Below are 17,638 nucleotides of genomic sequence, written 5' to 3'. Positions count from 1 at the left end.
CAGGACACCCAAAAATCTTTAAATCGAATAATTAGCGGGATTACGGACCATACCTCTTGTGGAGTCTTTTCTCAATGGCAACGGATGGAGATCGGTTGATCAAAAACATGCAGAGAGGTCGCTTACGCCCAAAATGACTTCGGTAAGTTGGCATTTGACAACATACATCGAACCTTCTCTATGATCGCTCGCTTATTCGCTCGCAACGCCGTTTTGTTGTGGAGTATGACGAATCGTCAAGTGTCTCATGATCCTTCGACTTGCACAATCTATTAAACTCATCGTAGCGTAACTCTAAGCCATTGTGCATGACGGAGGTATTTTATCTGCTTTTCCGTCTGTTTTTCAATCATAATTTTCCAAGACTTAAATGTGGAAAACACATCGCTTTTCGCTTGTGAAGAATGCCCAAACTTTTCGGAAAAATCATCAATAAAGGTTAGCATATAATTAGCTCCACCTCTCGAAGGCACTCTGACGGCCCCACGGATCGAATGGATATACTCCAACGCTTCCTTCGTGTTATGGATTCCTCTAGTGAATCGAACTCTCTTTTGCTTCCCAAAAACACAGTGCTCACGAAATTCAGTTCGCAAATTCCTTGCCCATTAAGAAGTCCTCTTTGCTTAATTCGCCATGCCATTCTCACTCATATGCCCTAGGCGATATGCCAAAGTTTAGTAATATCATCATCCGAAAAGGAAGAGGAAGCGACAATGCATCACCAAGAATGAAGAGAACCTCAGAAACATATAACTTGGCAATCTTTCTTTGCCCTTTCATCACAACAAGGGACCCTTTGAAATCTTTAAAACCCCACTTTCATTTGTGTATCTGCCCTTTTGAATCAAGAGTACTCAACGAAATTAAATTTCTTTTCAATTCGAACATGCCGCACGTCACTAAGTGTTCGACAACTCCATCAAACATCTTAACTTTAATTGTTCCAACACTGCGATTTTACATGAAGCATTATTTCCCATCAAAACAACACCTTGACATCTTTGTTTCATAAGTTGTAAACCAATCCCGATTGGGACTCATGTGGAAGGTGCACTGAATCAAGTATCCACTCCTCGCTTACTTTAGAATCATTGATGAAGCAACTAGAAGTTCACCATCATTGTAGTCTTCTACAACATCGCCTTCACCGAATTTTCCGTTGTTTTCCTTTTGATTCGCAGCCTCCCTTTTAATCTTATTTTGTAGCTTATAGCACTCAGATTTAATGTGCCCTTTCTTCTTGCGAAGTTGCAAGTTTTACCTCTGCTTGAAGATTTCGATCTACCCTTAGATTTACCACGAGGATTCCGTTCTCGTGTTCTACCACGATCATCATCAACATTCCGGTCTTGTCTCCCACGAACAATGAGACCCTCTCACCGAGAGTTGGGTTTAACCACAAGATGCTTCATCTTATCATACGAGGTTAAAGAATCATAAACCTCATCAACCGTGAGAGACTCGCGGCTATATAAAATCGTGTCTCTAAAGGTTGAATAAGACGGGGCAACAAACAAAGTAGAATCAACCCTAGATCTTCCTTATCATCTTGAACCTCCATGGCCTCCAAGTTTGAGAGAATTTCTTTAAACACTTTGTTAAGTGTTCGTGTCTGACGCACCTTCCTCCAAACGATGAGCATAAAGACGCCGCTTCATATGCAACTTGCTTGTTAGAGTTTTCGACATACATATTTGTTCTAGCCTCTTCCATAATGCGTGGCAGTTTTCTCTTTCATCACATCCCGCAAAATTTCGTTGGACAAATGCGATGTAATTGTGTTAATGCCTTTCGATCCTTACGCTTCTTCTCTTCATCTGTTAATGTCGAAGGCATCTTATCTATCCTAGCAGGGCATCCTCTAGATCCATCTGCAAGAAGCGCTTGCATCTTAATTTGCCACAACGCAAATCGGTGTTGCGATCCAACAACGAATTTCATACTTCAAAGACGCCATTACCGTGATCGAGATGAATAACCCTAAGCTCGATACCAATTTGTGAAAAATAAAATAGAATAAAATAAATAAAATAAAGAACACATAAATTTTACGTGAAACCCTTTCGGAAAAAAACCACGGGTAGAGGAGAAGAAAATTCACTATGTCGAAAAATTTTTACTCAAATACAAGAGGAATAGACTATGTCTATTTATAGGCTTGCAAAGCCATATTCTAGTAGGATTGAAACACCTTATCCTAATCAATATAAAATAGATGGAGTTTAATAAGGTTTAAAAACCTTATTCTAAAATAAAATAAAAGAAGTCTAGTTCTATATGGATTTTACTTTTATTTTATTTTCCATCGTATTTTATTTAAATAAGAATTTGGGTCACTTAATTCTAACACCTCTCAAGTAACCAGTTGAAAGGTCCAATTCCAGATGCTCTCGGGAACATGATGGCTATTCAAGAACTTTATCTGAGTGATAATCTTTTTATATTAGCTGAAAATCAAGTTAGGGGCGATTCTGGGTTGAATGAAATCGGAAAACTACTAGATTTAAGGGTTCTAGATCTTGGGTACAATCTTCTAAATGGATCCATAAGCAAAAGCCTTGGGCAACTTTCCATCCTGCAAGTCTTGCGGCTTGCAGGGAATTGTTTTGATGGTGATGTGATTTCCGAAGCTCATTTCTCAAATTTCACCAATTTACAGGAGTTGGATTTATCGTACACTTATTTGAATTTAAAATTCAACACCGGATGGATTCCTCCTTTTCCACTGAGTTAAATAAAGCTTTGCTCTTGCAAGTTAGGGCCTCGTTTCCCAGATTGGCTTCGGACTAAAATTTACTTCCAACCGGTTTTGGATTACCTTGATATTTCTGCTTCAGGAATTTCGGATTTTCTTCCCTACTGGTTTTGGGACAAATTTCAGGGATTATCGTACATAAACATGTCTTTCAATCAGATCAGCGGTACTTTTCCAAATAACTCTGTCCACATAATCCATCTAGATCTAAGCTCTAATAATTTCTCAGGACCATTGCCACGTTTTTCTTTAGACTTTATGGAAATGGGGACCATTAACCTTTCCAAAAACAAGTTTACTTGTCCGGTCTCTCCAATTTGCAATATTACTGGTGAAGGTTTTCTGGCATTGTTTGATCTCTCAAATAATCTATTTTCTGGAGTGGTTCCAGACTGTTTTGGAAGTTTCCCGTTTTTAACAGCTTTGAATTTGGGTGATAATAATTTCTCAGGCTCACTTCCAAGATCCTTGGGATCTCTGATTTCTCTTGAAATGCTAAGTTTACGTGGTAATAAATTCTCTGGAGTATTACCTTCATCTTTACAGAATTGTGCCAAGTTAAAATTCCTGGACTTGAGTGATAATGAATTATCAGGAGAAATACCTATGTGGATCGGTCAGAAGCTTTCATCGTTGGTTTTTCTTAGCCTTCAAAGGAACCAGTTCAAGGGAAGAATTCCCCATCAACTTTGTGGATTGAAATATCTACATATCTTGGATCTCTCTGTAAATAAAATCTCTGGTACCATACCATCATGCCTCAATAATTTCACTTCCATGACAAAAAAAGCCAGTTTAGATCGAATGATTGAGCATCACATCTTAGATTCTGGACCTAAATTGGTATTTAATGTGGGTTTGTATGGTGGGCCTTTACCCATCATTCAGGTTAGATATGTTGATGAGGCATTGCTTACATGGAAGGGAACAAAGCAAAGCTATCCACAACTTGGGTTGCTACTAGCCATTGATCTCTCTTGTAACAAATTAACAGGAGAGATTCCTGAAGAATTAAGTAGTCTTCGAGAACTGGTTGCATTGAACTTGTCAAGAAACCTTTTTAACGGAAAAATTCTTCAAAAGATTGGGCATATAAGACAACTAGAGGTTCTTGACCTGTCAAGAAACAAGTTTTCAGGAAACATCCCTACGAGCTTGTCTGAATTAACATTTCTAAGTACCTTGGACTTGTCTTACAATGACTTGTCTGGAAAAATTCCAACCAGCACTCAGCTACAGAGCTTTGATCCTTCATCATTTTCCCATAATAGAGGACTTTGTGGTCCTCCGGTTTCACCGAATTGCTCAATGGTGGAACCATCTCCTGGCAAACCTGCAGTAGGAGCCGAAGAAGATTCTGATGAGTTCATGAAATGGTTTTATACTGGCATGGGACTTGGATTTGCTGTGGGTTTCTGGGGGTTTTGCAGTGTTGTGTTCTTCAAGCGTTCATGGAGGCATTCATATTATCGATACTTGGATAATGCAAAGGATTGGGTTTATGTTACATTTGTTCTGCTGAAAGCAAGGTTAGTGAGAAGAATCAAAGCTCTTTCAACAAGGTAATAAATTTACTTTCTTCACTCCTTAACAAAGTTGAGAAATATATCATTAACTGAATAACAAAGTTGTATATTATTATTTTTCAGGTGTGATTAGAACTGCAACTGAAGGTGGTTTTTCCTGCATGTGAGAAAATCTTAATAAAAAACTTACAAATTAAGACATGTTTGTCTTTTAGATGATTTCTAATTTCTATATATTAGGAAGAGAGTTGTGATGACTTTCTTGTAATACGTTTATCTTATATTTGGTTTGTATATTTCTTTTCTATCGAAAGTAATTTTATCAAAACAGAAAGACTCCTTGCTAATAAAAAGGAAAAATATATTGATTGGAGAAAATTTATCAAAATTATAACAATAGTTTCCATAAAATATTGAAAATTTTCTTTATTTCTTTGCTTAACTTATAAATTGGTATCTAAACTATACCTTTTTTCTTATCTTGATACCTAAACATTTTTTTTTTGCTATATAAGGTACCTAAACTACTTATTTTTCGTAAGTTGGTATCTCTGTTAGTTAAATCAACAAATCTTTTTTAAAAAATTTAGCCCATAAATTACTACCTAAACTATGTATTTTTTCTATTTTGGTACCAAAATATTTATTTTGTTACAAGTGATACATTATGTAGCAAAATAGACAAAAAGCATTATTTTCTTTTATATATTTTCTTTTTATTATTTTTTCTTTCTTTAGAATCAAACTGAGGTCAAAACAGTTAGGTCACTAATTCTCAGTTTGATCAGTTCTTCCAATTCTATCAAATATTATTAAAAATTCAGAAAAAATTAAAAATAGAGATAACTGGTTCAATTGTCTCTTCAGCTTGGTTCAACCAATCGGTATCGGTTTGCAAGTCAATTGGTTCAACCTCCTATCTCGATCTAGTTGTGAAAAAGCTAGTTCTGATCGATGAAATAAATTATTAGCATCTCAACCTCAAGAGGGTGGGAGAGATATATGATGATGATGTAAAAGAAAACTATAAAATAAAAGAATTAAAAATATTTTTAAATTTTATATGATGTGGCAAATTATTATTGATTGGTTTTAGTAACGGATATAACATTTTGTGTAAAATGGGTAACAAAAAAATAGTTTGAGGTATCACTTATAACAAAAATGTTTAAATACCAAAATAAGAAAAAAAATGCATAGTTTAAGTACCAATTATGGGTTAAACATTTCCTAAAAATAGATTTAACAATTTACCTAACAATTTAACTAATAGAGACACTGACTTGGGAAAAAAAATAATTAAATAAATTAAGGTTTTTTTTATAATTAGTACGATGACTAAATTATAAGGTGAGTAGGACGAAAAAATTTGATTGAAGCTTTGTACATGTCATTGATTAGCAAATGATCATGTCCTTAAAAGCAAATATTCCATGATTAAAATAAACTTTGTGGCCAACCATGAGTGCCATTAGCTTATGCATAGTGACTTTATGAGCATTGATTTCTTTCATTTATTAATTTAACTAGTTAATTTTAATTGATAATAAATAAGTATAGTGGAAGGAAAGAGAGATAAGGCTTATTTTCCTCATCTCCCTCACGGTAAACAAAGAAAAATTTCATGGTTCTTTTCTTCATTTACGTCCACTAGATTGCTCAAGGAAGGTGAGTTTTAGTTTGAATTTTATTTGAAATTCTAGGCTTTGATAGTTGATAAGCATAGCTCAGTTATTAGATTAAGTAATTGATGATGTTTAGTTGAGAAATTACATTGTAAAGCTTAAGTGGAAATTGGAACAAAAGCAAAACAGGCCTTAATTAGTGCTTATTGTCAAAAAGTAATTGGACACATCAATTGCAATTGCAAGGTATTTTCTGATTCATATGAAACTGAAGAAGAAAATTGAATTGAATTGAAACAGAAAGCAAGTCTAAGTCATCAATTAAAGGTTTAGTGGGCCTAGCAAAGTTCACCCTATCACACGTTATTGAGAGATTATTCACATTTTAGTCTTCAGTGTTTTTATTTAGATTTTTATATTTTTCCATTTTGAATTATTTATGTTTTATATATTTTTTATTTTAAATAATTTATATACTATTATGTTTAAATAAGAATTCTCATTTAAAAGACATTTATTAAATAAATTTATATAATAATGAATAAAAAAGTAATTGGACACATCTATTGCAAGGTATTTTCTGATTCTTATTATTGAAGAATTCATGACCCATTGTGAGTAGATTAAATTAATTGAAACAAATTTCACCCTATGACATGTTATTGAGAGATTATTCACATTGGAGTCTTAAAGTGATTGACCAGAGAAGAAAATTAAAAGCATAAACACCCAACAATAACAAGATTTCCAATAAGGACAAGTTATTGTGAAATATAGAACAGATGAAATGTGAAAGAATCGCTATCATTTTGATTCACGTTTCATCTTTTCTGCACTGCATAATAACTCATCATCATTCGAGATTTCATTGCCCTCAACTCTATCACAAATTTAAGTAATAAGGTCACTGTCTTTGATGAAGATGGACAAAACGAATTATGTTATTATACTGGAAGGCCCTTGTGTTTCTTGCTTTAAACTTCTATATGGGTTTTATAAAACATCCTTCTCTAATGAGGAAAAACTTGCTGTCATGCCCGCATAACCACTGCCATTTAGAGGCCCATTTATGCTCCATCCCTTGACAACATAACCTTTGTAAATTTAAAACCCTAGTTACACTTCAACCCGGAACCATATAATCACTGCCAACAAGGGCCTTGAGCTACAATGCGGTCTCGACTTCTCAGGTGATGGCCCCATCCTCACATGGTAGATGAAATTTGTAAGTCCCAAGCTCCACGTCATCACCATGAACCCAAACAGAACTTAAAACTATGATTCTGTCTCCCTCAAAGAGAAAGAGAAAAATCTTTAAACCAAGAAATTTCAACATGAAAGAAAAAGAAAAAAAACAATTTAAAGGAGACTGTGGGTGAGAAAGATGATGGAGTAGAGGGATGGAAACTCCCTTCTATATAGGTAACGGTGTCGGGGAAAATCTTCCGCATACAATTTTATCCCGGCAATCTTGAGGCAGCATGTGTTAAACACCAAACCATTTGATAGCTAAAAAAGCCCCCTACGGTATGCCTTTTCTCCCTCACTATTTTCAACCCTAATTGTGTATGTTAGAACCCGAGAATCTTAGGATAATTTTCAGACACTGGAACCTACGAATCCTGGACAGCATTTGTTAAATATGAAATCGTTTTGTAGCTAAAAACGCTTACTACGGGAAGAATTTTCTCCTCCACCATTCTCAACCCTAACTGTGTGCCTGAGACTCTCGGATAATTTTCAGACATCGTAACCTGAAAATCCCAGACAGCATGTTTTGAACATGAATTTGTTTGATGTCAGGGGTTATAATTCCCTAAAAAATAAACTCATTACATTCTGTTAAGTTTCCATACCGAAATTTCGAGCAGATTGCTACAAAACTCTAATCTTTAATTAACTCTAACAGTCAAAAGAGTAATTTGACTCAACAATTACAAGGTATTTTAAACACCCATAATTGATTTGCTACCATTACCATTCAAGTTGGGTGTTAATAAAGAGGGCTTTCCTCAGCTATTAGCATTCAGAATTAAAATAATCAAAATACTATTTCATTTGCTCTTGCTTCATATTTCATGATTACGATGTCAAGTATGAGGTCTCATAAACTTGTTTAATTTTTTGCAATATTTAGTCTTCTTTTTCAAGAGAAATGTACCTATGCTAGCGCGTGCAAAGAGAGTGAGAGAAAAGCACTACTTGAATTTAAGCACAGCCTTCAAGCTATGGGTTTTTCAAGCGACAACGCCAGTTCTTCATGGATAAGTGAGGAGTGCTATCTATGGGTTGGCGTCTATTGCAACAGCTTTACAGGATACGTTGAAATGCTCGATTTTAGCTACCAATCTCTGGTCGTAGCAGGTACAATTAACCCTTCACTGCTTAAACTACATCATTTGACTTCTTTAAATTTCAGCGGTAATGATTTTAATTGAAGTCTCATCCCAGAGTTTTTTGGTTCTTCAAAAAATTGAAATTACTGGATCTCTCTAATGCTAATTTTACAGGTCAAATTTCTTCTCAACTTGGAAATCTTTCAATATTTGGAGACTCTTAGATTGGGTGGCAACGGTAGAGTTTTCAATGTTGGAAAACTTGAGTGGCTTTCCCATCTTTCTCTTTTGAAAAGAGGTTGATATCAGTTTCACTAATATGAGCAATGCCAATGATTGGTCCTTAATCATTAACCATCTTCCTTTGCTTCAAAAACTAAACCTGAGAGATTGTGACCTTCCAAGCACCCCATCTTCTTCTGTTTCCCTTACCAACTCTTCTACATCTCTCAACACTCTCGATTTCTCTGATAATAATCTCCTTTCTTCTGCCATATATCCATGGTTGTTTACTGTTACTAGCAACCTTGTTTTACTTGACCTCTCAAGTAACTAGTAGAAATGTCCAATTCCATATGCTTTCGGGAACATGATGGCTATTCAAGAACTTTATCTTAGTGATAATCATTTTATATTAGCGAAAAATCAAGCTAGGGGCGATTCTGTGTTAAATAAAATTAAAAAACTACCAGATTTTAGGGTTCTAGATCTTGGGTACAACCTTTTAAATGGATCCATAAGCAAAAGCATTGGACAACTTTCCAACCTGAAAGTCTTGCGGCTTCCAAGGAATTCTTTTGGTGGTGATGTGATTTTCGAAGCTCATTTCTTAAATTTCAGCTATTTACAGAAGTTGGATTTATCCTACACTTCTTTGACTTTGAAATTCAACTCCGGATGGATTCTTCCCTTTCAAGCGAGTCAACTATTGCTTTGCTCTTACAAGTTAGGGCCTCGTTTCCCAAATTGGATTCAGACTCAGATGGATGTCCTAAACTCTGACGTTGATATTTCTTCCATAGTTTACCTTGATATTTCTGCTTTAGGAATTTCGGATTCTCTTCCTTATAGGTTTTGGGACAAATGTTAAGTTAAATCAGCATCCAAAGATCAAAACAACAAAACTTTTGTTTGAAAGATGAAGAACAAAAGCAAAAACTGATGTTGGTTGAGAGAAAAGAGTTGACAATTCTCATTACACTATAGGAAAATAGGGCTTTAGCGGCGTTTTTGGCTATGTTTTATCAAAAAACGCCGCAAAAATTGTAAAATATAGAGCAGTAGCGGTGTTTTTTTGTTAAAACGCCGCTAAAAACAGAGCATCAGCGGCGCTTTTGGTAAAACGTCACTAAAAGTCATGTAACTCCTAAAATCCTAAACCCCAAAAAAACATAAAACACTAATCTATAACCTCTAAAATAGTAAACCCCTAAACCCTAACAAGCCCTAAACACTAAACTATAATCCTTAAAACCCTAAACGCCGCAATAGGTGCATTTTTAGTGGCGCTAGGTAAACGCTGCTAATGTTAAATTATTTTGTTCAAAACTTCGTCGTTTAGCTGTCTTATTTTTTACCCACACCTGATACACTTAACATTTTCCCCGTTTTTCCCCAGTTCTATTTTCCCTTCTTCCTCATCCTAAATCCCTAAAGTATTATCACCAATTCCCAAATTCGACATCCTAAATCCCTAACGAATTTAATAATAAAAAGTAATTTTAACAAATAAACTAAAATTCAAAAATTTGAAACATAGAAGAATTAAATTCTTAAGAATAGAAATATAATGACTAAACTTTAATTTTACTGAAAAGTACAAATACTTATCTCATATTTTAACTTTTCTGATTAAGTGGTTTAGTATTTATTTTGTTAAAGTATGTTAAGAGAACTACTTTTTCTTTTTAAGATTTAACACTCCTATGCGAAAACATATTATTTAATTCATATATTTATTAAAAGTTTATATAAAATTAATTGTTATTTTGGTTATAATCATAAAGTTAATTGTGTTTGAGTTTTTATTATATATATATATATAAATATAAAATACATTCTTATAACTTAATTTATATGTGAGAGGGTAAGTTAATAATTTCACAACTGAATTAATATACTTGATTAACCCATAACACCAACTTTATAAAAAATAACTATAATTATAAATTTTTCTTTCCATTTATATGATTCAACTAAAAATATTTTTATTATTTAATTTATATAGACAAACAATTATTGCACTCAAATTGATATAAATTATAAAATTACAATTAATTTTATTTAAAACTCGATTCAAACAATGGATGTTTTGAATTAAGTAAAGTAAAATAATTATTGATAAAAAATAAAAACATTAAAATAAATAAAAAGCATTTGATATATTAATCTAAACCATTTGATATATTTAAATATTAGATTTAAAAACATTGATAAATAAATAAAAAATAATGATTGATATGGATAGGTAACTATCTATTTTGGATAGGACCAATTATAACAAATAAAAATAAAATACAAAAACTAAAATCATTCCACACGAACATCTAGCAAAATAGTTATATTTTAGTTAGGAAGAAATATCTCTAATGAAATGGAGATTAGATCGAAAAGAATAATATAAAATTATGATTAACGTCTCAATCTTTAATAGAAATTTGATATGTAAGAGATTGATTGTTTACATTGGATAATTCTAACTTAATAATTAATTACAACCATTTAATTATTTGTTTTCTTAGTAAAATATACGATATTTATTTTCGAATACTTAATTTTTTATTTATAAAACCAATTTATAAAAAATAGTAATAAAAATATTTTATAAAATTACTTAAATAATAATTTTAATAGAGAAATAATTTAACAATATATTTAGCATAACAAAACAGAGTCGTTTTATTTAAAATAAAATAATTTTTATAATATTTTTATAAAAACACCGTAAAATTTAACAATAACGACGTTTTTTATAAAAACGCCACAAAAATTATTTCACTTAAAAAATGCGCGGTTTTATCCCTACATTTTCTCCCTCTGAAACGCCTAATTTTTTCCTTTAGTATCCTCAAAACACCCCCCAATCTCACACCTCCATTGCTCTTTTCAATCAAGAAACTGAGATGGCAGTCTTGATTTGGCATCAAATTGCTTCAGTCTTGATTTGGTTTCTAGTTATACTCTGAGATAGAAGAGATGGCAATGAACCAGACGGCAGCGTTGAAGGTGGGGTTGTGTCTATTGGGCTTCTGCTATTCGGCTACACGTTCATCTCCCTCCACAACAAAATTAAACAAAATAGATATCTCAGAGTCTGAACAATAAATCCATTTCCTTCTTTAAGTTTAAAAATGCTTTTAAATTGAAGATTTTTAATTATCCTTTGGCTTTTAGGTATTCGGCTTTTGACCCATTCAAGGAGAAAAATGGTGTTTCGCTAAAAGGTGGGAGAATTTACGCTCGCTTCTGCAATTTCTTTTTAAATTTTTTTGTGTTTAGATTATAGAAACTTGATTCTAGTTTCTCTATTTTTTTCCTGTTTTACTTGCTTAGCTCTAATCTTCTGTAATAAATTCACAACTGTGTTTTCAAACTCTTCGTCAATGGATTCCTTCCCAAGATCTTTGAATCCCAACAAGCACCTCAGAGAACAGTTAGTTAATCTCTTTTTCTTTTTCTTCTCAAATTTCCCAATTTTTTAAATTTAATCTTCTAATTGCAAATCCTATTGATTAAAATACTATAACCTACAGATTCGTGAGCAATTTGCTTGGATCTTCCATGCTTGAAGTCTCCGCTCTTTTGAATAATGTAGCTGTAAGTTTATGGACACTTCAATTTCATTTTAATTTGTTTTATCTCTCAAATAAATGTGTGTTATTTTTTAAAATTTCTTTTCAATTTTATATTCAGCTTCTAATGCTTTTGCGGCACACTTTCTGCTCTCAGATAGTGAATGGTAAAGTTATCGATTTCTTTGTCTCTAATTGAAATGATTTATTGTAGAAACTTTGTTCTTAAATGTTTTAATCAAGGCCAAATATTAAGTATTTTTCCTTTTTTGAGAAAAGTATTTTTTAACTTTTAAGTGCAAGAGTAAGGTGTTGTTTGATAAGCTGAAATATCAAGTTTTGAATTTTTTAAGAACTAAATTTATATTAGAAAATTGTTTGCGAAATTAGTAAACCCTATAATAAAATTAAAAAAAGTTTAATGGTTTGTCAAACACACCCTAAATCTTAAACTTTGCAAAATTATAGCAATTGTTGACATATTTTCACCTTTAATAAAACAATAAAGATCAGAAATTCAAAATTTATATGGCTTTGTAGAATTCATGAGTGCTTATCATTGAATCTATTTGAGCAGATACTTGTAGGAGTTTAAAGTCTTACCTAACCTCAGTAGCTTTGGATTATGTCTTCATTGTTCTACCCACACTCTTAATTTTCACTGTAAGTACTCCCAGTTCGCATTCTAAAGATTTTGTTGGAATCCCCAAATTTGAATTTTGTTGTTTGATAAAAGAGTTATTGGTGTAATAGGTTCTAGCGGAGTGGGTATACATATGCATAATTGGGTTATTGTTCTTGCTGATCTTCTTTACTGCAGTCAAAAGGTAGAACTTGATGAAAGTTTCATATATGCGTTATTTCTTCAATCATTACTCATTATTCTATAGAGAACTGTGTTGTTGATGTAAAAGTATATTAACTCAAAGCCTTCTAATGCAGAACTTACTCTTTGCCTTACATGGAAGGACCTAATGCTTCAAGGGCAAGCATATCATCTTATAAGGTTGTTACGGTATAGTGTCTTACCTGCTTGTATATTATGCAAATTGGTTTCTTTTGAAATTACTATCTTTGCTTAATGTACCTTTTTGAATTTGTGATAGATTTTCAGTGGGAATTTATTAATATTCTTTGTCACTTGTGTATCTTGGCTGTTGGTACATTGTTTAATTTGTAATAAATTTTCAGTGGGAAACTTTTGCAGATGTTCATCACATGCTTGTGTATCTTGGCTGTTGACTTCAGAATATATCCTAGAGAATATGCTAAGACAGAGACTTACATGACTAGCTTGGTAAGATATTATCAAGGTCGTTAATATTTTTCTTTTCATCTTCATGCATATTATTTCTTTTTGCTAATAATTTAAGTAGGTAAATTTACAGCTTTTTAGAGGTAAAACCCATGTTAACATTTAATCCTATACCCTCGTACATAATATTTTTGTTATTATTGTTCTCATAAGGGGTCTTTACATCCTTTCAGAAAGATTATTATTTATGAGAAGTGGATGTCTACATTCATTCACTTTGAAAACTTCTGAACTTGTCCTACCAATATCTCAAAACTTATTGAATTTGTTTGTATTTTCAGTAAACTTTTATGTTTTTATCCTGCAAAATATCAATCCCAAATATTTTATCATATTAATTTTTTTGAACCTTGCATAATTTTTTTAGATAGACCTTGGAGTTGGCTCCTTTGTGCTAATGAATGCAGTTACTTCACGGCAAGCACGAAACACTTGCTGGAATTTCTTTTTCACACTTGCTAATGTATCCATCCTTACATCCATTTTAAATGTTCCCGCAGAATATTCTGGAATTCTTGGTTCAGTAATTTTAGTTGGTATACCTTCATATTTATGAAGCTTGTTTTTATATTCTGGTATTTGCTTTTTGATTGGTCCTATATTGTAAGTTGACTTTCTAACTCTTAGGGTACCAAAGTTGGTTGACTAATGGGCTAAATGTTTATCTTCTTTCTAATGAAAGGGGTACGAATGTCATAAGCAGAAACAAGGAGGGAATTTTTAGCTTATTTGGTAAGGACAACTTAGGACTGTACCTAATTTCCCATCCCATTGGTGTATGCTTTATCATAGTGTTTTTATTTTTTTGCACCTACAGCTTTATTCTTGGATATGTTGTCTGTAAGATTCTTGAGATCCCCTGAGAAAAAAACTGTATTCTTTGCATTTTGATGTCAATCTTCGATTCAAGTCTCATCTAGCTGAAAAACAGCTTGTATTGATAAGAAGGAAATTGAAAATGATAAGAGGAAAAGAATTTCTATATTAATTTTTAGGACCATTTCTTCCATTGGAGATTTGTCTTCTTTCTACGGAATAATAGGCTACTAATTGTTCTTTTTCATCTAAAAAGAGTAAAATGGTGTTATGGTCCATGCAGTCCCTTTTTATTAGTAACTCTTCTCATCATGTCATCTTGATACAAGCTTTTGTCAAGTGATTACTTGTTATCGTACCCAGGATACTGGGGGTATGTATCTTGTTGGTGTTCAGGTCAGCTACTATCTCTTCTTTGAAAATCATACTACCAAGTAGCGAAGCAAGCATGAAACACGAATCAGAATCTGCCTTCTTACTATTATGTTTTGGTATATATAACTCTCATGTCGTTTTTGTTGCCAAAATTGGTTGTGTTCATTCCTAAAAATTTGATTGCATGAAGAGTGACCTGATTTTTGTTACCTTTTCTTGTCGCAGGATTTTAACGTTGCTTATAGACTGATATGTTGAAAGAATTTCACGTAGAATGGTAGGATATCATATATTTACTAATTTATAAAACTATCTTGGAATTCACAATCATGATTCACTAAACCGTGCTATGCAATTTTTTGCAGTGCAACCTGGCTTATGTTACTTGGGTGGTGGCTCAAAATCTACATGTTTTGCAATTTCTTCTTCTTCTTCCTCTCTTTTTGAAATTTCTTGAGTTAATTGCACCAAACATCCTCAATTTCTTTTTATTTCATTTAAGAAGAGGATTGGATGGTACTGGTTCTATGATTATATGTGCTTGTCAACTACTAGTTTGAGTGAAAAACAAAGACATTTCGTGAGCAAAGTGTCCTTTCCTTCTAAGATGTATTTTGGTAGAGCTATTAAACTTAGTTTGACATAGTGTTTTTAATTGCAAAATTTTGATAAACTTTTTAGTGTTTTGTTTTAGTCTCTGATCTTGTATTTGATGGCATGGCAGAACACATTTATCCAGGATAGGAAGGAGATGGCATCAGTGCTTTATACTTATCCCAGCTGTGTCAAAGCACTTCCTCAGGTATTTTAGCCTTAGTTGATTCTAATTTATACATGTTTTTAAGGTAAACAATGTTCTAATATAATCTGCTAGTTTTAGTGTAAAGCAATGTTCTTTTTTATGTGGTGTAGGGGGTATGTTGGAATTCACAGTTTGGGATTCAGAAACTTGCTGCTGAAACCGGAGCTGCTTCGATCTATTGTGGATTCTGGTTTTGAACATCCTTCCGAAGGCAAAGTTTTAAACTCATGTCTGATGTTAACATTCGTGAATTCCATAAATTAAGTCATTTTGTTTTTCTTGCTTTTAGTGACTTATAATGGTGGGCAGTATACAAGTTTGGTGCTTTATTATTTTGATTCTATATTTATATTTAATCTAATTTTTATTATTTATTTTAGTTTTGATTCTATATTTTTATTTTAATTTTAATTTGATAATGAATTTTAATAGAAAATTTTTATATTTAAATCATGGACATTATTCTTCTCAATATTTTGATAATAAATTTTAATTTTTAATATTTTTATTTTATTTTTAAAATTTCATGAACTTTAACGGCGTTTTGGGAAAAGTGTAACACCCCTATCCCGTAACTGTTGTCGGAATAGGGAAGGGGTATTACCAGACTTGTAACTCATGCTAGAACAGTAAAATTTTAAACTTTTTCTTGAAATAAAGATCATTCATTTAGATAAATGCTAAACACAACCAGGGATAAAATTAAATTTCTATAAGTACACATTCAAAAGATGCCATTTTCGCATGGCTTATATACATTAACCAGAATATTATTCCACAACTACTCTATTCTATACATGCCATAAAATAATCCAAAACATAGCATTACCAAACAGTGGATAGTGATAGTGTGACGAGTTGTTGACGATCCCCAAGCAAAGGCCAAATTTGATAATCTATAAAAGCAGAAACGTAACAGAGTAAGCTTTCAAGGCTTAGTAAGTCTTAAGTAAAACAATTAACTTTGCTGGATTAAATAGATTTATAACTTACACAAAATCCAAGTGAAGTCTCGATGGGCTTAATAAGCCTACACAAGTACATAATACATACCTAGCCAACTTAATGTGCTGAACATCTGTAATTGATGATTTATTTCTAAGTCGCTTAAGATTAGGCCTTACACAAATCACGGTTTGAAATGTCAAGATATATCACCATTCGGTCAAATAGATTAAACCCTATGTACGCACATGTAATTCATCTATTTCATCCCAATTTAAGAGTATATACCCCTTCGCATTTAAAAACATCAATGCTACTTTTAGTTTAATCAGTCGAACTAAAACATATCACTATAATCACATTCGGTTTCCATATTTGGAAGCACATATTCATGTTTTCATCTTACGTAAACAATTTGATAGAGTCAATACTCGTTGAATATAACTTATAACCATCTCATAAGTGATTCCCCAAGTACATTTGTAATACAAACGAAATCGAGTTCACATAGCAAGTAAGTATCACTTACCATATACTTAACCTTTGTACACTTACCGTTTCCATAGTTACCAACTACCAATTCAATCTTTCAATACCTCTAACCACTTAATCATATGCACTCATTTCGTGCACATACATAAATGTATATATGTATTTAGGAGCTTAGTTCTTTAGTTCATATTCACATTAATATTTCAAATAATCAAATCATGACAAGTATTAAAGTTTAGTATCGTATATAAAGGACCAAACATATTCCTTATCACATATACATAAATGACGAAATAATCCATACCTTGTATTTGCACGTCCTGCCAAAAACAACTCAAATTAGTAAATTTTTATGAAACTAATTAAATCCTTATCTTAAAGATATACAAATGGTCTTCGGTTTGAAATAATTCAAGGCACTTAGCCATAGCCTGCTAGGTTTAAAAAAAAATCCGAATCCAGTTATCAGCACCAAGCCTGCGGGACTTTAAGCCCGGATATATCATCATAGTTAATTCACAAAGTTGTATACACATCAATTCACATACCTTCGATTTTTCCAACACGGAAACACATTAATAAGGTATCACTTCATTCGAACTTATTCAGTATCTCAATATAGCTAGTCTCATTTCACAAGAGCCATTCGCCACATCACATAGTCGTGAGTCTTAACCGGATACTTTCCAAATTCCATGTATATTTAATCACATGTTACCACATTTCACACAAACTATCACCATTGTAATTCATTAACCTCATTCGAATATAAGCATATAGCATGTACCTTAACTTCATGTCATAATATCATTCGACTTGAATACATATTTATATATATATATATATATATCCCTTTC

The 17,638-nt window shown here is 32.5% G+C and overlaps 2 protein-coding genes across 10 annotated transcripts; both read left to right on the top strand.

Annotated features, from left to right (window-relative positions):
- Window positions 1-2,401: 2,401 nt before the first annotated feature.
- On the top strand, window positions 2,402-9,335 carry LOC108451729 (receptor-like protein EIX2). The gene is made up of 5 exons (XM_053027634.1): window positions 2,402-2,732; window positions 2,841-4,287; window positions 8,047-8,273; window positions 8,542-8,793; window positions 8,884-9,335. Exons 1-5 carry the CDS (start codon window positions 2,402-2,404, stop codon window positions 9,333-9,335), a joined length of 2,709 nt encoding a protein of 902 aa, XP_052883594.1.
- Window positions 9,336-11,209: 1,874 nt separating this feature from the next.
- LOC108449941 (GPI-anchored wall transfer protein 1-like) lies at window positions 11,210-15,676 on the top strand. 9 transcript variants are annotated; one of them, XR_008282560.1, is made up of 14 exons: window positions 11,210-11,556; window positions 11,639-11,688; window positions 11,798-11,897; window positions 11,998-12,061; window positions 12,158-12,203; window positions 12,614-12,699; window positions 12,790-12,863; window positions 12,979-13,042; window positions 13,244-13,333; window positions 14,034-14,083; window positions 14,768-14,819; window positions 14,908-14,952; window positions 15,267-15,344; window positions 15,455-15,509. XR_008282560.1 is itself a non-coding variant. In XM_017747332.2 (11 exons), exons 1-11 carry the CDS (start codon window positions 11,441-11,443, stop codon window positions 15,539-15,541), a joined length of 864 nt encoding a protein of 287 aa, XP_017602821.1. In that variant the 5' UTR covers window positions 11,222-11,440; the 3' UTR covers window positions 15,542-15,676. The 9 variants fall into 9 exon arrangements, 2 of the variants coding, with proteins under 2 accessions (XP_017602821.1, XP_017602822.1); XR_008282557.1 differs by having other exon boundaries at window positions 12,979-13,051; XR_008282558.1 differs by having other exon boundaries at window positions 12,979-13,051; window positions 14,908-14,999; window positions 15,455-15,500.
- The last annotated feature ends 1,962 nt before the right edge of the window (window positions 15,677-17,638 follow it).

This window comes from Gossypium arboreum, chromosome 5 (assembly GCF_025698485.1).
Source record: "Gossypium arboreum isolate Shixiya-1 chromosome 5, ASM2569848v2, whole genome shotgun sequence".
In the NCBI taxonomy this organism is placed as follows: Eukaryota; Viridiplantae; Streptophyta; class Magnoliopsida; order Malvales; family Malvaceae; genus Gossypium; species Gossypium arboreum.
The sequence above is the reverse complement of the archived record's forward strand: the minus strand, read 5'-3'. Positions and strand labels throughout refer to the sequence as shown.

Excerpts from the sequence above, each read along its gene's own strand:
- LOC108451729 (XM_053027634.1), top strand. The coding sequence starts at position 2,402 with ATGATGGCTATTCAAGAACTTTATCTGAGTGATAATCTTTTTATATTA. Across the intron at positions 2,733-2,840 it reads GATTCCTCCTTTTCCACTGA|GAATTTCGGATTTTCTTCCC; the intron begins GTTAAATAAAGC and ends TTTCTGCTTCAG. Across the intron at positions 8,794-8,883 it reads TGTTTTACTTGACCTCTCAA|CGAAAAATCAAGCTAGGGGC; the intron begins GTAACTAGTAGA and ends ATTTTATATTAG.
- LOC108449941 (XM_017747332.2), top strand. The coding sequence starts at position 11,441 with ATGGCAATGAACCAGACGGCAGCGTTGAAGGTGGGGTTGTGTCTATTG. Across the intron at positions 11,689-11,797 it reads AAATGGTGTTTCGCTAAAAG|CTCTAATCTTCTGTAATAAA; the intron begins GTGGGAGAATTT and ends TTACTTGCTTAG. Across the intron at positions 13,052-13,243 it reads CATCTTATAAGGTTGTTACG|ATGTTCATCACATGCTTGTG; the intron begins GTATAGTGTCTT and ends AAACTTTTGCAG.